A 20739-nucleotide genomic window follows, 5' to 3' on the forward strand; every position below is an offset into this window, starting at 1 on the left:
TTGGGTAGCAAACTCTCATGGGCGTTTTGAGGTGAGGTCCTTCTTCAAGTGTCTCTCATTTGATCCTGATGTTCGTTTTCCTTGGAAGTCTGTTTGGCGCTCCAAGGCTCCTCTCAAGGTGGCTTTCTTTGTGTGGTCTTCGGTTATGGGTAAGATCCTAACCCAGGATAATTTGCGAAGGAGAAGCCAAGTGGTGATCAATCGTTGTTTTATTTGCCTTCGTAATGAGGAATCAGTGGATCACCTTCTCATTCAATGCTATGTGGCTAGAGAGTGTTGGGATTTGATGCTTGGCTTATTTGGGCTTTATTGGGTTATGCCTAGATCTACAAGAGGGTTGATTGAGGCTTGGAGAGGTTGCCCTGTGGGGACTCACAGTCAGGATGTGTGGAGGGCTACATCGCTTTGTGTATGGTGGTGCATTTGGCTTGAAAGGAATAGGAGATATTTTCAAGGAAAGGTGATGTCGATTTCAGTGCTTAAATTCTCGATTATTTCCACTCTTTTTTGTTGGGTTTTAGGGAGATCATAGATCTTTGGAGGAAATTGTTGATTTTTTGGCCTCTTTGAAGGATTGAGTGGCTTTTTGTATTGTTCTTGGGTTCCGCTCCCCCTTGGAGTGTTTTTTTATAAATTTTTTTATTTATAAAAAAAAAAAAGAAGCTGTCTTTCACAATGTCTAAACCAACATATAAATAGGCATCGAAGAAAAACCCTAAAATTCAATAATAATTATAAAAGCAAAAGCCCTAATTCTATCTTTCTTTCCCACGTCTTGAATAGTAGGTGTGGGCCATATGGGCTTCAAGCTCTTGGGCCAGGCCCGGTTCCCCATCATTCCCTCCTGGTTGAGAAGAACTCTCATCTGGAGACTAAATGCAAATGTATATCTTCAAAAAGTAAGAGTCAATATAATAAAGTTGTTTTGCTACTATCCATGTAAAATCTGAAGCTGGAAGGTAATTGTGGACATCCCAAAGCAGCTGAGAAGACGAAGTGCCAGTGCTGATGCTGAGAAAGATGGAACGCTGCCTGTAGGAACGCATGCCAACAAAATTGGAGGCTCAAAGGTGCCTCGGTTAGGTAACAGATACTCCACATCAAAAATTGAACTAGTACTCATATCCAAAGACCAGTCAAAGAAATATGCATTAGGTCCGGATTTTTGAATGATGTGGAAAAGTCTATCAATTTTGGCATGTTTCATCTGGAAGGAGTTTTTATGACAAGGTTGAGGTACTGCATAAATTATAGCATAATCTCCTTCATTAAATTCATGATTCCTATGATGAGCATATGCAATGAGTTCATAATTCTTTTTACTTAAGACAATTTCTTGTCGCATATCGGCATAAAAATCATGAACAAGCTAAACGAAGAGTCAACAAACTCAAGTGAATACATGCATGGAGGTGAATGACAATATTCAATGGACTGACATGGTAAAGAACTGTATATATTCTCCAAAGGACAACTACCAGTACTTTGATTAGTCACACGTGTATAAACATAATCTATGATAGGTAAAAACAAGTTCCAAGTGTCTAGGTGCATGCTAATAATAAAACTAACCATCTTTCCTAGACCTTGATTCACAACCTCAATTTTTCTATCATTCAAAGGACAAGATGCAAAAGGAAACTTCAAATTTGTTCCTAAGAATGTCCAAAGTGTCTTCCAGAAATTACTATTGTACTTGACATCCTTGTTTGACACAATGGAGGTGGATGACTCATGAAATTTAATCATCTCTTCAAGACAATCTTGAGTGACCTTATTTTGTGCAAATTCATCATTTGCTCCATTCAGTTCAACATTTTCCCTATAATGTGTATGGTTAGGTGGGACATCAAATGAATTTGATTCTAGGGTGAAGGCAATGGTGTGTTGCTCCCCACTCATGTTTGACAATTTAGTTTGATGTTCCTAAAATGTTACATCCTTAGTTTCATCCAATTTAGTGCATTTGGGTGGTGGCGAATCCGGCACCTCAGATGTGACAATGGGAGCTGCCTTGACTGCAAATTTTTCTTCTTTTGCCAACACAATAGACTCCTTTTCATACACATCTCGACCAATAAGTGACTACTTCAGCAAAATCAATGGACAAAAGGGCCATGGATGGTAGAGCTTTTGAAAGACAAGACTTAAGAATTGTGGCACAATTGTTCAAAACTTTTTCTCCTAACTTGTAAGATTGAGGTGAAATAGTTTGATTTCCCCTCTTAACACTAGTTAGAAGAGGACGAAGTAGCTCTACTGATTCATCCAGGACAAGAGTCATAATTTTCTCCATGGATGAAAAGACACTATCAGAGTGATAATAACCTATTTCCCTTAAAAAGTGTTCAAACATCTCAACAATTAATTCATTACAATCCAAATCAAGCATAACCAAACATGACTTGACATTTGCAAATGTGTGGAGAATTTTGACCCTTTTATCATAAGATGGACTAGATGTATCAGATGAATTTTCAAAAGATGATACAATCATCCGAAATACTTCTACCATTTGATCATCATTGTAAGGAAAATCTGGTGAAGTAATCCTTGTTAACTCACTAAGGCATGAGGCTACTGCAACTCTAACATCACAATCTGAATGCTTTAAAAATTCTTTAGCAATTAAAACCTTCATTGTTGGAGAGAGTGCAGCTTGCATTGAAGCACATGGGTCCTGGTTTACTTTGCAAAGCAAGTGATCAGTTTTGGTAAGCAACCAAAGGAGTATTCTGATTGAGGATGGAGGTTGAAAAAGCCTATTTCCATTTTTCAGAAGTTGCTGTTCCAAATTTATTTTCAATGTTGTTTTTGTTTCCCTTTCATTCACACCAATTAGTTCGACTTTCATGTGATAGGCTGCTAGGTCTGTGCTCAACAATTTTGGTCTTGCTTGGCTTAGAAGACAGCCATTGGGGACATAAAATGATGTTCTTTTCTGACATCATTATGAAGACGTCTCGGCTAGGTTAGTGGACAAAGTTTAAGGAAGGCCGACATAGGACTCAAATTGAAATAAGTAAAATCAAATTATAAATATTGCAATGCACAACAAGGAAATCTGAATGCAATGAAATTAATTATGCTAAAATTCATGCACTGGTGTAGGTATTTAGGTGTAAAAATAAGGTGGAAACAGTGAAAAATATATTATTTTTTTTAAAAAAACCTTTGGCAAGAAAGGAACTCAAAAGGAAAATAATACTAAAAGAAATAAATAATTTGATTCAAGAATCAAATGGATTCAATTAGGACCTTTTGCAATTTCTAAACTAATCAAATAGATAAAATACTAATTGCTATTTTTAATGGAAGAATATGTACCTTTTCTGAAGTCCTGTGTAGCTCCCAAATGTGTTGAAGGCTATGAAAAATGGCTCCAATAATTGAAATAAAGATTTCTGCCCCTTTTTTTTTCCTGCTGAACTGGTATTTTACTGGGCTGGTTTCTGCTGAAAAATGGTGCAGTTCTGGACTGGTTCCAAAACTAGAATATCCCTGCACTTGTGACCAAACAGTGCTGCATATGATTCTGGGCTGGAGAAAATTTGCTGGGCCAAGACAAACACTCTGGTATGGATGTTAAAATCTGGGCTGCTGGATGTTTCAAAGTATGGGTATGGGTATGGGTATGGGTATGGGTATGGTGATTGGTTCTTGCGATTGTGACTGTTGGTTTGGATATTGAGAGATGGATTAGAGTTTTGTTTGGGTTGCAGGAGATGGTGTATGGCTTTTTCTGTGGTAATAAAAATGACAGTAATAACAGTGGGTTTTGGGTATGTTGTTTGTAGGTGAACAATTGGGTTTTGGGTTTTAACTAAGGTTTTTCGGATGAGGGGCTGTGGGCTTAGGGTTTAACTTGAATGCTGCGGTTTGTTGCAAATGAAATTGATGGCGGCTAGGGTTGAACGGGGCTGGTGCTAGGGTTTATGCTTGTTGATGAACAGTAGTATGGGTTTGAGATTGTTGTAAAGAACTTTGCTGAAATAATTAAACTTTGAATATTTTGCTCTGATACCAATTGATGCACCGCGGGTAGGGGCGATTCGAAAACAAAATTCAAGTAATAAGAAAGAGGTTAAGAAAGAGACTGCGAGAGAAATAGAATAAGAATAATAGGGGAAGAAATCAAAATGAGAGAGAAGAGAAGAATCACAGAGGGAGAAATCAGATTTTTTTTTTTGATAAGTAAGAAATAAAAAAAAAGGCGTTCAATAGGGGAATGCGTCCCTTATATAATAGTGGAACCGGGGGCTAATGCCCCAAAGAATCAAAGAAAATAATTAAATCATCGGAAGAGAAGCAAGAACTACTCTTCACATGATTGAAGAGAGAACGAATAATATAAAGTTTCAGCGTCGCTGTAGATAACTCCTTCCCTTCGAACATTCTACTATATCTCCCCTTCCAGATGCACCATCATACACAATGTGGGACAATTCTCCAGTAATCGCGTACACCCCTTCTCACTCGACATCCTTTCCAAGCATGAATCAAATCCTTAGAAGTAGGGGTGTACAAAAGAACCGGAACCGTGGAACCGGAACCGGAACCGTTTTTCCCGGTTCTCACGGTTTCGGTTCCGGTTCCGGTTCCAGCCCATGGGAACCAGTAAGAACCGGAACCGTATATATATATATATGTATATACACCTATTTTTTTAGTTTTTTGCCCTAAATTTGAGCCTCAGCCTCCCTAATCGCCTCCAATCTCCATCTCTATTCTCTCGACTCTGAACTTGCCCTCTCTCTCTGTGCAACTGTAAGTCTGTAAATTACAAAATCTACAAGAATCAGAAGTTCAAAACCCATATATTTCAGATCTGTCTGCAAGAATCAAAAGTTCAAAACCCATATCCGCATATCATTTCAAATTGTTCAAAAAATCAAAACCCATATCTTTCAGTGTATAGGAAATCTATCAAGCATTTGAAGAGTTGCAACATAAAAATTCTAGTGGTTTGAGAGATGATACTGATAGATCAGCTCTTGGGTGTGAGGCTCCTTCAGTTGATGGGGTGGAAGATTATGCAGCAGAGATTGAGTTAAAAGCTGGGATCAGTACAGATGTACCAAAAGAAAAAACAGAGACTAGAGGGCTGAGTGATCATGGGTTTGGGTTGGAGCAGCATGGAGAAGGTGAGATGGAATGTCGTGATATAAAGCCTAATATATCATGTAATGCTAATGACAGTTCTTCTCCAGTGATATCTTCCAAGTAATTTTGCTCTCTAAGGCTTTACCTTTTCATGAGGTGCAATTGTGCCGCGTAATAGAAGAAGTTTTTTCCCAAAACTTCGTACTGGCATCATAAAAAATGACATGATTTGTGGGTTTTTTTTTTCAATTGCTTCAAATATTAATCATTTTTAACGAACAAAAATTTCGTTTTTGAAATTTTAATAAAAATGAGTGGCATCGGTGATTCTTGTTTGGTTTGCTAAATTTCCTTTTTTCTGGTATCTCTTGTTGTTGGGAAATTCTAAATAATTTGTTTGCCTTCTCCTTGTTGCTATGCCATCAACTATAACGGTTCTCATGGAACTGAACCGGTTCTATAGTTCGGTTCCGGTTCCCTTTTTTTGGAACAGTTGTGAACGGTTCCAGTTCCGGTTCCGACCGGAACCGTAAGGCACCGAACCATGTGCACCCTTACTTAAAAGAACGTGACATTACCCAACGCATGCCAAACAACTTAAGAATAAGATTCCAACAGTCGCGCGCCAAGGGCAATGCATAAGGATATGATCAACTCACTCACCATCTTGCTTGCATAGGCAACACCAATTAACAAAGCAATTTCCCCTCTTCCTCAAATTATCAATTTTCAGTATCGTACCCCATGCAGTGGTTCATATAAAGAATGCCACCCTAGTTGAAGCCATATAACGCCATATGGTCTTCCACGGAAAATACAGGCTTTCAAAATTAGACAGACATAAGAACAAAGATCTTACATCAAAACGACCGTGGGAAGATGGAATCCATGTCAGGTTGTTACAATCTCCGCCAACTCCCTCCTGCCGATACAATTGATCCAGAAAGACACATACCTCGTCCAACTCCCAATCCTGAAATGAATGCCGAAAATGCACATCCCACGTAATCCCACTACTATCAAACCGATAACAGTCAACTACGTAGGCGTGTCTGTCAGCTGCAATACTGTATAATCTGGGAAATGTACGAGATAATGGCTGATCACCACACCAGAGATCTTCCCAAAAACGAAAGCATCTGCCATCGCGGACTTTGAATCTGATATGAGAGGAAAAGACATCCCATCCCTTCCGAATGGATTTCCACACCCCGACTCCTCCCACAAGAGAAACTGGTCTGGTAGACCAGTCGCCAATCTCTTCCCCATACCGACATGAGACTAACTTTCGCCAAGGACAATGTCTTTCCCTCCCATATCTCCACAACCATTTACCCAGGAGAGCTTGATTAAAAGGAACCAATCTTCTATTACCAAGACCACCCAACTTCATGGGCTTGCAAACTTGCTCCCATCTGACGAGGTGATACTTAAATTCTTCTCCCCTTCCGCCCCAAAGGAAATCCCTTTGAATTTTTTCAATCTTATCAGCAATGAAAACGGAATTTGGAACATAGATAGGAAATATGTGGGGAGTGCTCTTAATAAGAGTAACTTTACCTCCCTTAGACAAGTATTGCTTCTTCCATCTTGCCAATCTCTTCGCATACCTGTCAATCATAGAATCCCAACTCTCCACTCTCCTGGAAGAGACCCCTAAGGGCAAACCCAAATAAGGAATGGGAAAAGAACTCACCCTACACCCAAGGACTGCAGCTAAAGAAGAAATATCCTGAACATTCCCTACTGGGACAAGCACACTCTTAGTCACATTTACCTTTAGCCCGGAAACCGCCTGAAAATAAGCCAGGATGCACCTCAAATATCTAAGTTGAGACACATCAGCATCACAGAAAACGAGGTTATCGTCTGCAAAAAGTAAATGAGAGATCTCCACTTGATGGACTAAATCTCTTCCCACCCTGAAGCCCTTAATAAGACCAAGATCCTCTGCCCTGCACATAAGTCTGCTTAAGCCCTCCATAACAATTAAAAAAAAAAGGAAAGACGACAAAGGATCACCTTGTCTTATACCCCGAGTACACCCAAAAAAACTAACGGGAGATCCATTCACAAAAACTGAGAACTTGATAGACGAAAGACATGTCTCAATCCATTTCCTCCATCTTCTTCCAAACCCTATTTGTGTGTAACAAAAAAAGTAGGAAATTCCAGTTCACATGATCATACGCTTTCTCAATATCAAGTTTGCATAGAACTCCAGGAACACCACTTCGCAATTTGGAATCCACACATTCGCCTGCAATAAGAACTGAATCAAGAATTTGCCTTGCTCCAACAAAAGCATTCTGGGAATCCGAGATAATCCTATCCATTACTTCCCTCATCCTTATAGAGCAAGCACCTTAGCTATGAGTTGTAAATACAACCCACTAAGCTGATTAGGGATGGCAATGGGGCGGGGTGGGGATCTCATTCCGCATCCCCATCCCCATCCCCGCTGAATTTTTCAATCCCCATCCCTGCTTAAAATTTTACCACCACCCCCATACCCGCCCCTGCCCCCGACCCTTTATTCCCGTCCCGATTAAAGGTTAAATTACTAATATACCCTTATATTTAATAATTTATTACTAAATCAGATTTAGTATATATATGAAAATAATTAGTAATTTAACCCTTAATCGGGGCGGGGCGGGTTTACCCCATCCCCGGCGCTGGCAGGTTTTCAAAACTTACCCCCATCCCCATCCCCGTTTACATAAAAGGGTCCCCATCCCCGCTATAAACGGAGCTGGGCAGGGCGAGGACCCGGCGGGGATGGGGAATTTGCCATCTCTAAAGCTGATTGGATGAAAATCCTTAATGTCAGAAGCGCCTCCCTTCTTAGGAATAAGGGCAATGAATGAGGCATTTAGCGACTTCTCAAAGATGCCAGTAGAATGAAACTCCTGAAATGTACCTATCACCTCATTTCTCACTACTTCCCAACTTTCCATCAAAAAACACATAGTAAACCCGTCAGGTCCTGGAGCTTTGTCCCCATTACAACTTGACAAAGCCTTTAGAACTTCATCTTCGGTAAAAGGCATCTCAAGCCCATCTCTATCCAACCCTGAAATAGCCTCAAACTAGAGACCGTCAAGTTTGGGTCTCCAATCAAATGGCTCGGTGTAAAGCTTTTGATAACAAAGAAACGATCCCATTACGCACCTCTTCCTCCCTCCACAACTCCACACCTTCCACCCGAATTCGTCCTATGTGATTACTCCTTCTGTGAGCATTAGCTAGTCTGTGAAAAAAAATTGTGTTACGTTCTCCCTCTTTTAACCAAAGAGCTTGGGATTTTTGTCGCCACGAAATCTCAGAGGGAGAAATCAAAATTGAGGGAGAAGAAACCCAATAAATTCTGAATAATAATCAATAATCAATCATCAAAGCTAACTTTCACAATGTCTGAACTAACATATAAATAGACATCAAAGAAAGACCCTAATCAACCTATTACCATAAATAAAACCCTAAATTACTGAAATATCCCATAATAATAATAAATAAACAAAAATTCTAATTCTATCTTTCTTTCCCACGTCTCCAATAGTACGTGTGGGCCATGTGGTCTTCAACCTCTCGGGCAGGCCCGGTTCTCCATCACTATATGTCATATTAATATTAGAAAAGGAAGTTGACATATATAATTAATGTATTTAATAGGTGACACACCCATGAGAAATGAGGTGGGATGGGAATGGAATAAATAGAGGGCCAAGACGTAGAGCAATATTATTTGTGCACAAATTTCCACTCCTTCTTGATTCCTTCTCTGTGCATAGAAGTTGATCATAATCAAGTTCAATATAAAGAATTCAAAGCATGTCATTTATTTAGTGATGCTTTTTTTTTTTTTTTGATAAGTAAACATTTATTTAGTAATGCTATTAAGCATTATTTGCCTTATTTCATATTATTTATGATCAGGCTTGTGTCAGTTGGGAACTTAGAAGCTGCCGTTAGTTTACTGCTTTCAACTCCTCCAGAGAGCTCCTTCTTCTATGCAAATGCTCTCCGTGCAGTTGCTCTTTCATCTGCCGTATCAAGGTCTTTGCATGAACTGGCTGTTAAGGTAAAATATAGTTTTTGAACTGCTTCTGTTTCAACTTCAAAACATAATTGTGCTTAGAATCTGAATAGTTTGTCTCATTTTTTGTTGATTGTTGGTTATCTTCTATGATCATCTAGGTTGTTGCAGCCAATATGGTCAGGACAGACAGATTCTTTTCAGGCACACACCTTCTCTGTGCTGTTGGGAGGTATCAAGAAGCTTGCTCTCAGGTCAAGTTCTATCTCTTGAAGCATACCTTTGTAATCCATTATTTTATTTATGTATTTATTTATTTATTTATTTTTGATAATCTATTATCAAAGTGCTGCCAGTGATCAGTTTCATATAATTTAGGAATTTTCTTTTCTATCAGTGATTCCTGTACCATCTTCTCTGGTTGCCTAAATGAGGCAACTTTTGGTGCTTAAAGGTTGCCTTTAGCACTTAAATTGTGCCTTCTTTGATGTGGACGTACAATTAAAGAGGTATTACTTTTTAGAAAAAAAAACATTCATAGAACATTTACAGCATTTCAAGGACCTCTTCTCCATTCCATTGGCCTTTTGATATATGGGTTGCCATTTTTGCATTAAAGGATAACGCATGTATCAGAGCTTAGTACTGAACACAGTCTTGGATTTGCTATCAGCTGTTTAATCACCAAGAGGGAGTTGATAGAATCAACTTATCTTTAAATAAGCTTTCTACCTTAGCTTTTAAGGAACAGTTCTACTTTTGGAAGCCATTGTTAACAACACACGATCTCCCCTGATATGGAGAGAGAATGCAAACCAAGTCCTCCAAGCATTGATTATGGAAGATATGAAAGAGAAAGAGTAGCTAAGGAATTAAAGTGCAGGAAATTAAGATAATTGAAAGTGCAAGACAGGTAATTAAAGATAGTATGATCATTTCACCAATTCTTATGTATGTATGGAGTTTTTAGATGAAAGGAGTGACTTCTAGGAAAATTGCAGGGGTTAAATAATTAGAAAAGGTATCCTTTGAGAGTTAAGAAAATTTTGATGCGTCTTAATTTGTAGAGAATTTGTGTTTAAAACGTGCTGAGTGGCAAGAAGTTATGGTAAGTTAAAGTGGGTCTCTGACTGGATCATGGCAGTGTAGTCTCTATGGTGCTGAAGTCATTGTCCATGAAAACAACGGTTGAAATGCTGGCATGGCTCCAGTAGGGAGGGTCGGGGCTAATTGATTGATTCTTATTGATGAAAATAAAAAGGATGGGTAGAGTAGTTGCTGATGATTCATGTGTAAGAACATGGCAGAAGGGGAACATTACGTGCATGGTAGATGGAGGTTGATAGAGGCTTCAACTAGGTTATATGGAGTATTAAGTTGAGGCTTTCTATGGCCTTGGATATACAGTTTTTTTTTTCTCTTTTTTTTTTCAGAACCTTGGATACATAGTTTTTATTAAGTCGCTTTTTCACCAAATGTGAAACAGGAGATTTTGGTATGCTGATTTCTATCTCATCTTCTGTCGCAGCTCCAAGATGCTGGCTGCTGGACAGATGCTGCAACCTTAGCTGCAACACACTTAAAGGGTTCTGATTATGCAAGGTTTATTTCTTCTCGTAATCATGGAATGTCTTCGACCTTGAGATTTTCATCTTGCATGTATACTATGCAGTTTTTTTTTTTTTTTATCCTTTTCAAAATTTGGTTTGTTGTCTGTCTCTGTGATAGTTTAAGTACTCACATTGGTTCAATATCCCAGGCACATTTTTTACATGCACAGCAGGACCACAGACACTAATTTTAGACTAAATTGTCTCAGATTTTATATATGTCTGCGCTTAAATATTCAGTTTTCTAATTTCTCATCTTTGTCCTATCTTATTGCACTAATTTTAGTCACTGATTAATTGTTCTTTTACTCTTTCCTTTTTACTGTTATTTGATGCTTCAATTTAGACAATCTTTTTTCCCATAACTGAGCTGAGTATAATCCTATGAGACTTGGTTAAACAATTGTTAGTAATCTTATTTCAAGTTTGCAAATTCGAATAAAAGTTTGATTTTTTTTTTCTAATACCGTTTCACCGTTTTATGGGGTCAAATAATAATTTGCCCATTATCTACACCTATTATGCATCTTTAAATGTCAAATAAAATTAGTTTGACTTGCATCACCTTTCCTCTTCTCTTCAAGTAATAAGAAGAACAACAACTACTACAAGCAACAACAATGATTATGATGATAACGATAATAACAAGTAACATTTAAAAAAACAGTTGATGATCAGCTTTTCCTGAACCTGGAAAAGCACCAATAAGTTTTGACTCCGTCATTCTGAGCAAAGTCTGGGAAAGGAGTGGAAGACGACGCAAAAGTTTGCCATATAGAAGGGCTACCTGAAATCTGGACAGTACCCAACACCAAAACGTATTGTGGGTTAAGGAAATTATGTACATCCTTCCCAACTGGGGAAGACTCTTCCACATTTAGGTCCCTTCCTGATCACTTTCCCCAACCACACTCTAGTTTAATTCCATATTAAGAAGTTGTTTCCCAATAAAATAGTGGATAAAGATTTAGCATGGAGAAATACACTGTATAACTTGTCATGTTCCACATACGCACTCACAACAGTTACTCTGCCTGGACTAAGTTCGCATAGACATAGGCAATTCTTAACTTGGATAGACTTAATTCATATGCATTACTTTTTTCCTTGTGCCGTGGGTTCTGCTGCTAAGAAGTTTTTACTAGGGTTAAGTGCAAAAAACACCCCTACAACAGACCGTTGTGCACGATCACCCCCTACTTTTTAAAATGAGGTGTCAGCCCCTAATTTTGCAAAAAGGTGCATATACCTCTTTTCTGTGACATTTAACATAAAGTAAATGTAGTATTCTGGTTTCGCCCTTTTAACATTCCCAAAATGCCCATCTTGCAAATGTATTAAATACCACATTTTAAACCCTTTCTCACCTCTCTACCTCTCTTTGTGTCTCTCTCTCTCACTCACGGAAGCTTGCAGATAACATTCATGCTTGCTCCTTAATTTTTTTCTGACAAGTTTGCTCCTTCAAGGTTGCTCCTGTTTTTTTTTTCTTTTTTTCCTTAGAACAAGCTTGCTCCTTCAACCCCTTTCTCGCCAGATATGGCATCATCTTCGAGTTTTGAACCTTCAAAAAATATACGTAATCAACAACACACGCACACAAATCCCATTGAAAGCAGAAAAAAAAAAATGGCAATTCAAGAATCAAGATTCTTACTTGTCGTGTCAGAAGTAGTGTATGCCACTATTGGAGGATAGTTCCACATTGCATGTGGTGATGCATTTAGAAGGAGAGGAATAGCAGAATGTTCGAAGGGAATGAGTCGTCCATGGTGACGCTGAAACTTCATATTATTCGCTCTCTTTTTAGTTATGTGAAGAGGAGTTCTTGCTCCTCCTCCGATTATTTAATCATTTTTTTGGATTCTTTGGGGTAGATCCCGGTTCCACTCTTGTACATGGGACGCATTCCCCTTTTGAACTCCTTTTATTCAATTATTACTTGATCAAAAAAAAAGAATCAAGATTCTTACTTGGGCATGAACAATCTCCGGGTTGCCACCTGCAATTCTGGAACATTGAGTCCTTTCTTCCATTCCTCATGCAAGTCGCTTGAGCTGTGAGTCTATGAGAAACTCACATTCATTTTCTTGGTACAGTGGGTGAGTCATATTATCAAACACCCACTTCCCTATATAAAGATCACAGCTTTCCGGTGGCAATTCAATCTCTTCTTCGTCTTCATCATCGCCGTTGACGACTGGCAATTTGATCTTCTGCTCAGCCTCTTTCATTACACTTTATTTCAAACTCACACTTTCTTGGTTGTCTCTGCTAAAACCTCTACCTATGTCCACTACAGTTCTTTAATTCATCAAAACTTGGTTCTCATCGCCTCTTCTGTCAATTTCTTGAACACGGTTGTTGTATTGGAGGGTTCTTTTGGATTTCTTGAGCTTTAGGCCTCAACAAAAATGGAAACTCTGCAATGGACTCGGTGTCTTCATTGTACATGAAGCATCCGAAGAGGAATATAGAAAATATGACGAATTTCTTGAACAGGGTTGTTTTTGGAGGGTTCTTTTTAAATTTCATGAGCTTTAGGCCTCAAAAAAAAAGAAATGGAAACTCTGCAATGGACTTGACGTTTTTAATGTACATGAAGCATCCGAAGAGGAATATAGTGTTGACTTTAAGATATAATCAAATCAAGAGTAAGTAATAAAGAAGAAGAAGAAAAAGAGAAGAAAGCGGATGAGCGAAAAAGAGAGAGAGATGGGGAAAGAGAGAGAGAATGAACGAATACTTTCATCCTTCCACCACATTCTATTTATAATAACAAGTTTCAGAAATTACATATAAGCCCCAACTTTATATAAGTAATAATAAATAAGCCCCTAACAACACTCCCCCTCAAGTTGGTGCAAAGATATCTATCATGCCCAGCTTGACTAACATATTTTGCAATCAAGTCTTACCCACAGCCTTAGTCAAAACATTAGCAACTTGATCATGTGTATTGACGTATGGAGTACAAATCAACCCAAGACGAAGTTTTTCCTTGATGAAGTGTCAATCGACTTCAATGTGTTTTATCCTGTCATGTTGAACTGGATTGTGAGCAATGCTAATAGTAGCCTTGTTGTCACAATACAACTTAATTGACTCGCGAACAGGATAACCCAACTCACCCAACATCATACGTAGCCTTAACAACTCACAAACTCCATGTGCCATGGATTTGAACTCAGCCTTTGCACTAGATCTAGCTACTACAGACTGTTTCTTGCTTCGCCATGAAACAAGATTACCTCCAATAAATGTGCAATATCTTGAAGTAGATCGTTGATCTGTCACAGACCCTGTCCAATCAGCATCAGTATAGGCTTTGGCACACAAGTGGCCATGACTGCCAAACAATATCCCCTTACCTGGTGAACCCTTGAGGTAGCGAAGAACACAATGAGCTGCCTCAAGGTGAGGTGTACGTGGAGCATGCATAAACTAACTAATCACACTAACAACGTAGGCAATAGTCGGGTGCGTGAGAGATACGTAAATCAGTCTCCTAACCAATCGTTGAAATCTTCCCACATCATCTAATGGGTCTCCATCTACATCATTAAGCCTATGATTCTGCTCAATGGGAATATCAATAGGTTTAGCTCCAAGCCTACCTGTTCCAACCAACAAATGTAACACATACTTTCGTTAAGAAATGAACACCCCTTTCTTCGATCTGCACACCTTGATGCCAAGAAAGTATCTCAATGATCCGAGGTCTTTAACGTCGAACTCTGTCCCCAAGAATGACTTCATTCGACGAATCTCTTCTGGATCAATTCTAGTGATAACAATATCATCAACAAATACAATAAGGGCAGTGGTGCAACCCTAGTGCTTCTTAATGAAGAGAGTATGATCTGCCTGACTCTGTGTGTACCCTGCTCTTTCACAGCAGTGCTGAACCTCTCAAACCAAGCACGTGGCGACTGCTTTAACCCATACAAAGCTTTATTTAGCTTGCACACTAAATTATGACCATTGGCAAGCTTAAACCCTAGTGGCATAGTCATATACACCTCTTCCTCCAAGTTAACATGAAAGAAAGCATTTTTTACATCCAGCTGATGTAAGGGCCTATTCAAATTAGTTGCCAAAGAAAGAAGAACACGTATAAAGTTCATCTTGGCAACTAGAGCAAATGTTTCTAGATAATCAATTCCATAGGTCTGAGTGAAGCCCTTTGCAACTAACCGAGCTTTATATCTCTCAATTGTTCCATCTGCATGATACTTTATCGTGTAAACACGATTGCAGCCTACTAGTTTCTTACCCCTAGGTAATGGAACAATATCCCAAGTACCATTTTTCTCAAGGGCCTTCATTTCTTTATGCATAGCTTTCTTCCGTGGAGTTTGATTGAGAGCATCTGAAACACTAGAAGGAACAGATACAGAGGAGATACATGAAGTGAAAGCACGATATGTTGGAGATAAGGCATCATAGGATACAAACTGAGATGTGGGATGCTTTGTACAAGCTACGAACACCCTTACGATAGGCAATAGGGACATCAAGATCAACAGGAATGCTATTGGGAAAGGAATCAAGAGTATCAATGTCAACTAAGGAATTACCTGGATCGAGGGAGACTTTTTGGTACTGGGGTGAGTCAATAACTTGTTTTGCCCTCCTAATGTAGACAATTGGCTGCTTTTCCTGTTGCAAATCATTAGTGTTAAGAGGACTAGACATAGGCACCTCAGTAAGAAGCTCCCCCTGAATGGGAACAGGCAAAGGAAGGGGGCATTCCCTCTTAATAGACAACGGATTGTCTACTTGTATATTAGTCTCCCCCTGTAGGGAATCCCGAGCGGTAGAAAAAAAAGTAACAGACTCAAAGAATGTAACATCCATGGAGACAAAGCGACGACCAGTGGTAGGGTTATAACACCGATATCCTTTCTGAGTGGCGGCGTATCCAAGAAAGACACATCGGATTGCCTTAGGGTCCATTTTGTCCTTGTGATGATGAATGTGAACATAACAAACACAACCAAACACTTTCGGAGGGACAGTAAACAATGCAGTGTCATCGAATTACCTTAGGGTCCATTTATAAGGCATGCGATTTGATAAGGTATGTAGCTGTTAAGGTTGCATCAGCCCAATAACTTTTAGGCACTCCCATCCCAATTAGAAGAGAACGGGTCACCTCCGTAATAAGACTGTGTTTTCTTTCAGTTACACCATTCTATTGTTGTGTATCGACACAAGAGGTTTGATGGACAATCCCTTTATCAGCAAAAAAGGAGGCAAGACCACCATACATAAACTCTCCTCCATTATCAGATCAAGGGATTTTGAGGGGACAACCAAACTGAGTACATACCATCCTATAAAAGGTTTTAAAAATAGAATGAACTTCATCTTTGGTTTTCATAAGATAAAGCCAAGTATATCAACTAAAGTCATCAACAAACACAACAAAGTAACGAAAACCAAGTAACGAAGTAGTAGATTCAAGACCCCACACATCATAATGAACAAGCTGCAAAGGAGCTGTATTTTTATTAATACTAGTAGGATAAGAAAAACGACATTGTTTGTCAAGAACGCATGTTTCACAATTTAACTCAAAAGATTCAACAGAAGCAAACTGGGGAAACACATGATTCAAAACAAGAAGAGGTAAATGACCTAGTTTATTATGCCATCGCATTAACAGATCTTTATTGACATTACTATTCATAACACTAGATTGATTTGCAACATAATAAGAAGTTAGCCTCGCGTTCAGCAAATACAAGCCATTGTCCTCATGTCCACTTCCAATCGTCTTCCCCGTGTCCAAGTCCTGAAACACACAGTGAGATGGACACTACAATTCAAGCATTTTGTAATGTGACTGACAGAAAGGAGGTTATTAGTAAACTTTGGGACATGAAGAACAGAGGATAACGTAAGATTAGGAGAGGCAGAAACAGTGCCCTTCCCCGCAATGGAGGTGAAGGTGTCATCAGCCACTCTAACCTTATCCTTACCACAACATAAACTGTACGAAGAAAAATTAGATGTCATACCAGTCATGTGATCAGTGGCTCCTAAATAATCTAGGGTGGCCCACCAGATAATGTGGAAACCTGATGTGCCGAATGAGAGGTACCTGTCTGAGCGAAGTTAGTGGTGAAAACGGAGGAATGTTGTGCTAGTAGATGTCGGAGAGCATCAAGTTCAACCCCAAACAAAGAACTCGGTGGCCCTGAGGAGGCGTGACCAGTAGAAGTAGTCTCACGCTCTACAGTATGTGCCATAGATAACCCCTTAAATGGACCAGGCCTTAGCCTAGCATTCGCATTAGCAGGAGCTAGAATAAGGCGACCGTGTAGATTCCAGCATGTTTCCCTAGTGTGGCCCGTACACCCACAGTGATCACACCTCAACTTGCTTTTGTCATCCTGTTTCCCTCCTTTTAGAGGATTGGGCTTGTTCCATTGTTGTGTGGCAAGAGCATACCTTTCAGACAATGGTACTTCTGGCTTAGGGTTAATGTATACAGGTGCAGACATAGCCTTCATTCTACTCTCCTCGGCCTGGATATATGAAAACACATCTCTAACAGAATCAGGGGCTGGATACCTGCCTAACACCCCTGGCATGCTCGTATCTCAGATGCAGACCACCCAAGAACTCATAGATTCAATTCCTTTCTACCATAGCATGAAATGCCTTAACATCAGCTGCATACACAGATATGTAGTCTTGGTAGTGATCTAACTCTTCCCATTTACCATGTAGAGTGTAGAAATATGTAGCAAGAGTTTGGTCTTCTTGCTTGAATCTTGAAATCTGTTGTTGGAGTTCATACAGTTTTGTAAAATTACCAACTGAGGAATACGTCTCTTCCACAGCCGTCCATAGCTCTTTAGCTGTTTTCACAAACAGAAACCCTTTGCTGATATGTGGTTGCATCGACTGCAACAACCACGTTATAACTAGTGCATTATTTGCACTCCACTCTTTGAATTCAGGATCACTCTTGGAGGGATACGTGACAGTCCCTTCGATATGGTCGATCATCCTACGACCAGTGATATGCATACGAGCAGATTAAGCCCGCTCCATATAGTTCGTCTCATATAGCCTAACAATCGTAATACAAAGGCCTAGATGGTGATCACTACTACCTCCCAATACTCGAGTCAGACTAGGAGAAGACCCAGCTTCTTTTGAAGTCACCTCTGAGCAAAACATTTTATCAAACAGTTTTTGGGTATACAATCCTCATAAACAAAAACAACAACAAAATATGTAGAGAACCACCTCTCTAACACACAAACTTCACTTAAAAATATTACCGTCTTTTGAGAAGCATAAAAAAGCGACCACACAAATCCTAGAAAGCAACAAAGTAGGCTATACCAGAATCGCGAACGACGAAGAAAACGCCGCTGTTGCAAAACCCCGCGAACACAAAAAAACATCAATCGAGACTGCAAACAAATCCCATCTTGGAATCTCTTCAAAAACCCTTCACACCCACTAGGTTTTACACAAATTTGCCCTAAGGTTTCAACTACAAACCTAGAGCTTTACAAACCATGCTCTAATACGATGTTGACTTTAAGATACAATCAAATCAAAAGTAATAAAGAACAAGAAGAAAAAAAGAGAGAGAGATAGGGAAAGAGAGAAAGAATGAAAGAATACTTTCATCCTTCCACTACATTCTATTTATAGTAACAAGTTTCAGAAATTACACATAAGCCCCAACTTTATATAAGTAATAACAAATAAGCCCTTGACAACATATAGAAAAGACGACGACGAATATGGAGAGATTGTTGCCTTTACAATCTGCGCGCTTCATTGTTTCGGAGGAAAATAGTGGTGTTTTCCGGCAAAGTGACTGCAATCCTCAAAACTTTTCGACCGGCAACGACTTTGATCTCGATCGATTCCTAAGCCTCTGAAACCCTAACCTCTACGATTCTTCAAACACAAACGTCTCCAACAAGCTTGTCCCAAATGGTGTGGGTTTATTTTGTCCCAAATGGTCATTTTACTTCATTTTATTTTTTTAATATTATATATTGATATAAGGTCATTTTAGTCTTTTTGAATGGATAAATCCTTATTTGAACACTTTCATAACTTAGGGGATGTTTTTTACCACACGGGGATATATGCTCTATCTTGATATTATAGGGATAATTTTATTTTATTTTATTTTATTTTTTATTTTTTTATTTTTTTTTCATAGTTGGTACTCGCACACTCATGCCTCCATGGAGGCTTGAACGCTTGACCTCCTTTTGGGAAGTAAGGGCCTGATTTCGCTAGGCCATTGGCCCGTTGGTATCATAGGGGTATTTTTTGCACTTAACCTTTTTAAAAAAATAAAAAATAAAAAAACTTAACCCTTTTTAATATCATCTAGATTTTAGAATTCAATCTAATTGAGCATGCATTGATATAGTTTAATAATTACCGAAAGAATGGTTTCAAAGATTTTTCAGTAGCTATGTCTCGAGACCTTGTTCTGAAAGAATGCAATCCGCAGGGTGTTGCAAAGGTGGGCTGATCATGTCCTTCGAGCTGAGCATAATATCTGCAGGTATGACTTTCTTTTCTTGCACCTTTATTTCCAAGATTTTTATATTTTGCATTCTGACGCTAAGTATGGCTATGCAGGGCTCTGATTTTGTATGTCGCAGCTGGGGCATTGCAAGAGGCGTTGGCAGCACTTCGTGAGGCACAGCAACCAGATACAGCTGCCATGTTCATACTTGCTTGCCGTGAAATCCTTGCTGAAATCGTTTCTAGCTTAGATTTGGATGAGGAATTCAGGTGTTCAATCAAGGAAAAAGTGTTTCTTATGCCTGGGCTGAACCCGGACAATGAAGATGTTATTGCAGTTGGTGAATACTATGGGCAGTACCAGAGAAAATTAGTGCATTTGTGCATGGACTCACAGCCATTTTCTGACTGAACAACCTGGCCGGTACTCTCTAGCATGTCTGTTCTATTACTTGTGCTTCACTCTCTGGCAAAAGTTTTGGTACTCGAGGAAATTCCCACTTGCCCTGGATTCAGTTCCACATCTTTTGTGAATCAAATGCTACATCTGGAAAATATACACACGAAAAATTTGGGTGAGCAAAATGTTATATCTGGAAAATCTGAATCCCCTAGACGGCAGCAAAATTAACAAATTGGCTACTTCAGAGTTTGTTGCAGAAATTGTTGTTGATAGTATTGATTTGTGTTATAGCTCATGTAAGATTTTGTCTGCGGTACAATTGTAATTCCAAATTTTCACATTATTGCAAAAAGTTATCTTCTGGTAGGATGGGTGGTGATGCCATTTGTTCATTTTCTAAGGAAACATCTGTATCCTGACCTGATTGAAATAGTCATATATGTGAATAGCAACCTTCATTTTTGTGGGGGCATTTGCCTAGAGAATTACTAACAAATTAAGGATGTCAGAGTTGGCTGCTTTCAACATTTTGGAAGCCTTCAAAACCAAATAAAATTGATCAGTTTTCTTTTTTCTCCATGTTTTGAAATGAGATATGTTTATATGTTCTTAAATTTGCTGGATATGAAGGTTGTTTCAGAACCCATACTGTTATATTAGCTGGGTAATTTTTTAGCGCCTGATTTGCTGTCAAATGCCAACGAAACCGGGATACCATTCACTTCTAAGTGACTTCCAAGTCCTCCATCAGTAATACTGTAGTTTATTGGGATATACAGACTGTTGAGGAATTAAATTTGATAGTTTTAACGAGTTATCATCAGAGTTGTCGAAGTTAAGGACTGTGCCAATTCAAGTATGTTTGAAAATTTCTTTTTCTGTTGGACTTTCTCCCGCATAGCCTAGTAACACCTATATTTATAGCAAAACCTTCTTATAACATCTTTCTATGTAACTTCCGAAAGAACAAGAGAAAAAACATATTTTTGTGTATCAAGTCATTAAAGAAAAAGTTCAATCTATTCATCCAATTTAGGGTTCATTTGGATAAGTGAAGGAGT

The 20739-nt window shown here is 38.9% G+C and overlaps 1 protein-coding gene across 2 annotated transcripts in view; it reads left to right on the top strand.

The window, feature by feature from the left end:
• Nucleotides 1-20257, top strand: part of LOC132277309 (uncharacterized) — a 51669-nt gene extending 31412 nt beyond the window's left edge. For both annotated transcript variants that reach the window (XM_059779139.1, XM_059779140.1), the window contains exons 16-20: nt 9043-9187; nt 9304-9396; nt 10671-10744; nt 19259-19312; nt 19390-20257. In XM_059779139.1, coding sequence (XP_059635122.1) covers nt 9043-9187; nt 9304-9396; nt 10671-10744; nt 19259-19312; nt 19390-19687 — 664 coding nt within the window. In that variant the 3' untranslated portion in view covers nt 19688-20257. The remainder of the gene's footprint in view (nt 1-9042; nt 9188-9303; nt 9397-10670; nt 10745-19258; nt 19313-19389) is intronic.
• Nucleotides 20258-20739: the final 482 nt, after the last annotated feature.

Source organism: Cornus florida, unplaced genomic scaffold, assembly GCF_030987335.1.
Source record: "Cornus florida cultivar Cherokee Brave unplaced genomic scaffold, ASM3098733v1 CherokeeBrave_3.0.0_Hap2_Chr10, whole genome shotgun sequence".
NCBI classification, from domain to species: Eukaryota; Viridiplantae; Streptophyta; class Magnoliopsida; order Cornales; family Cornaceae; genus Cornus; species Cornus florida.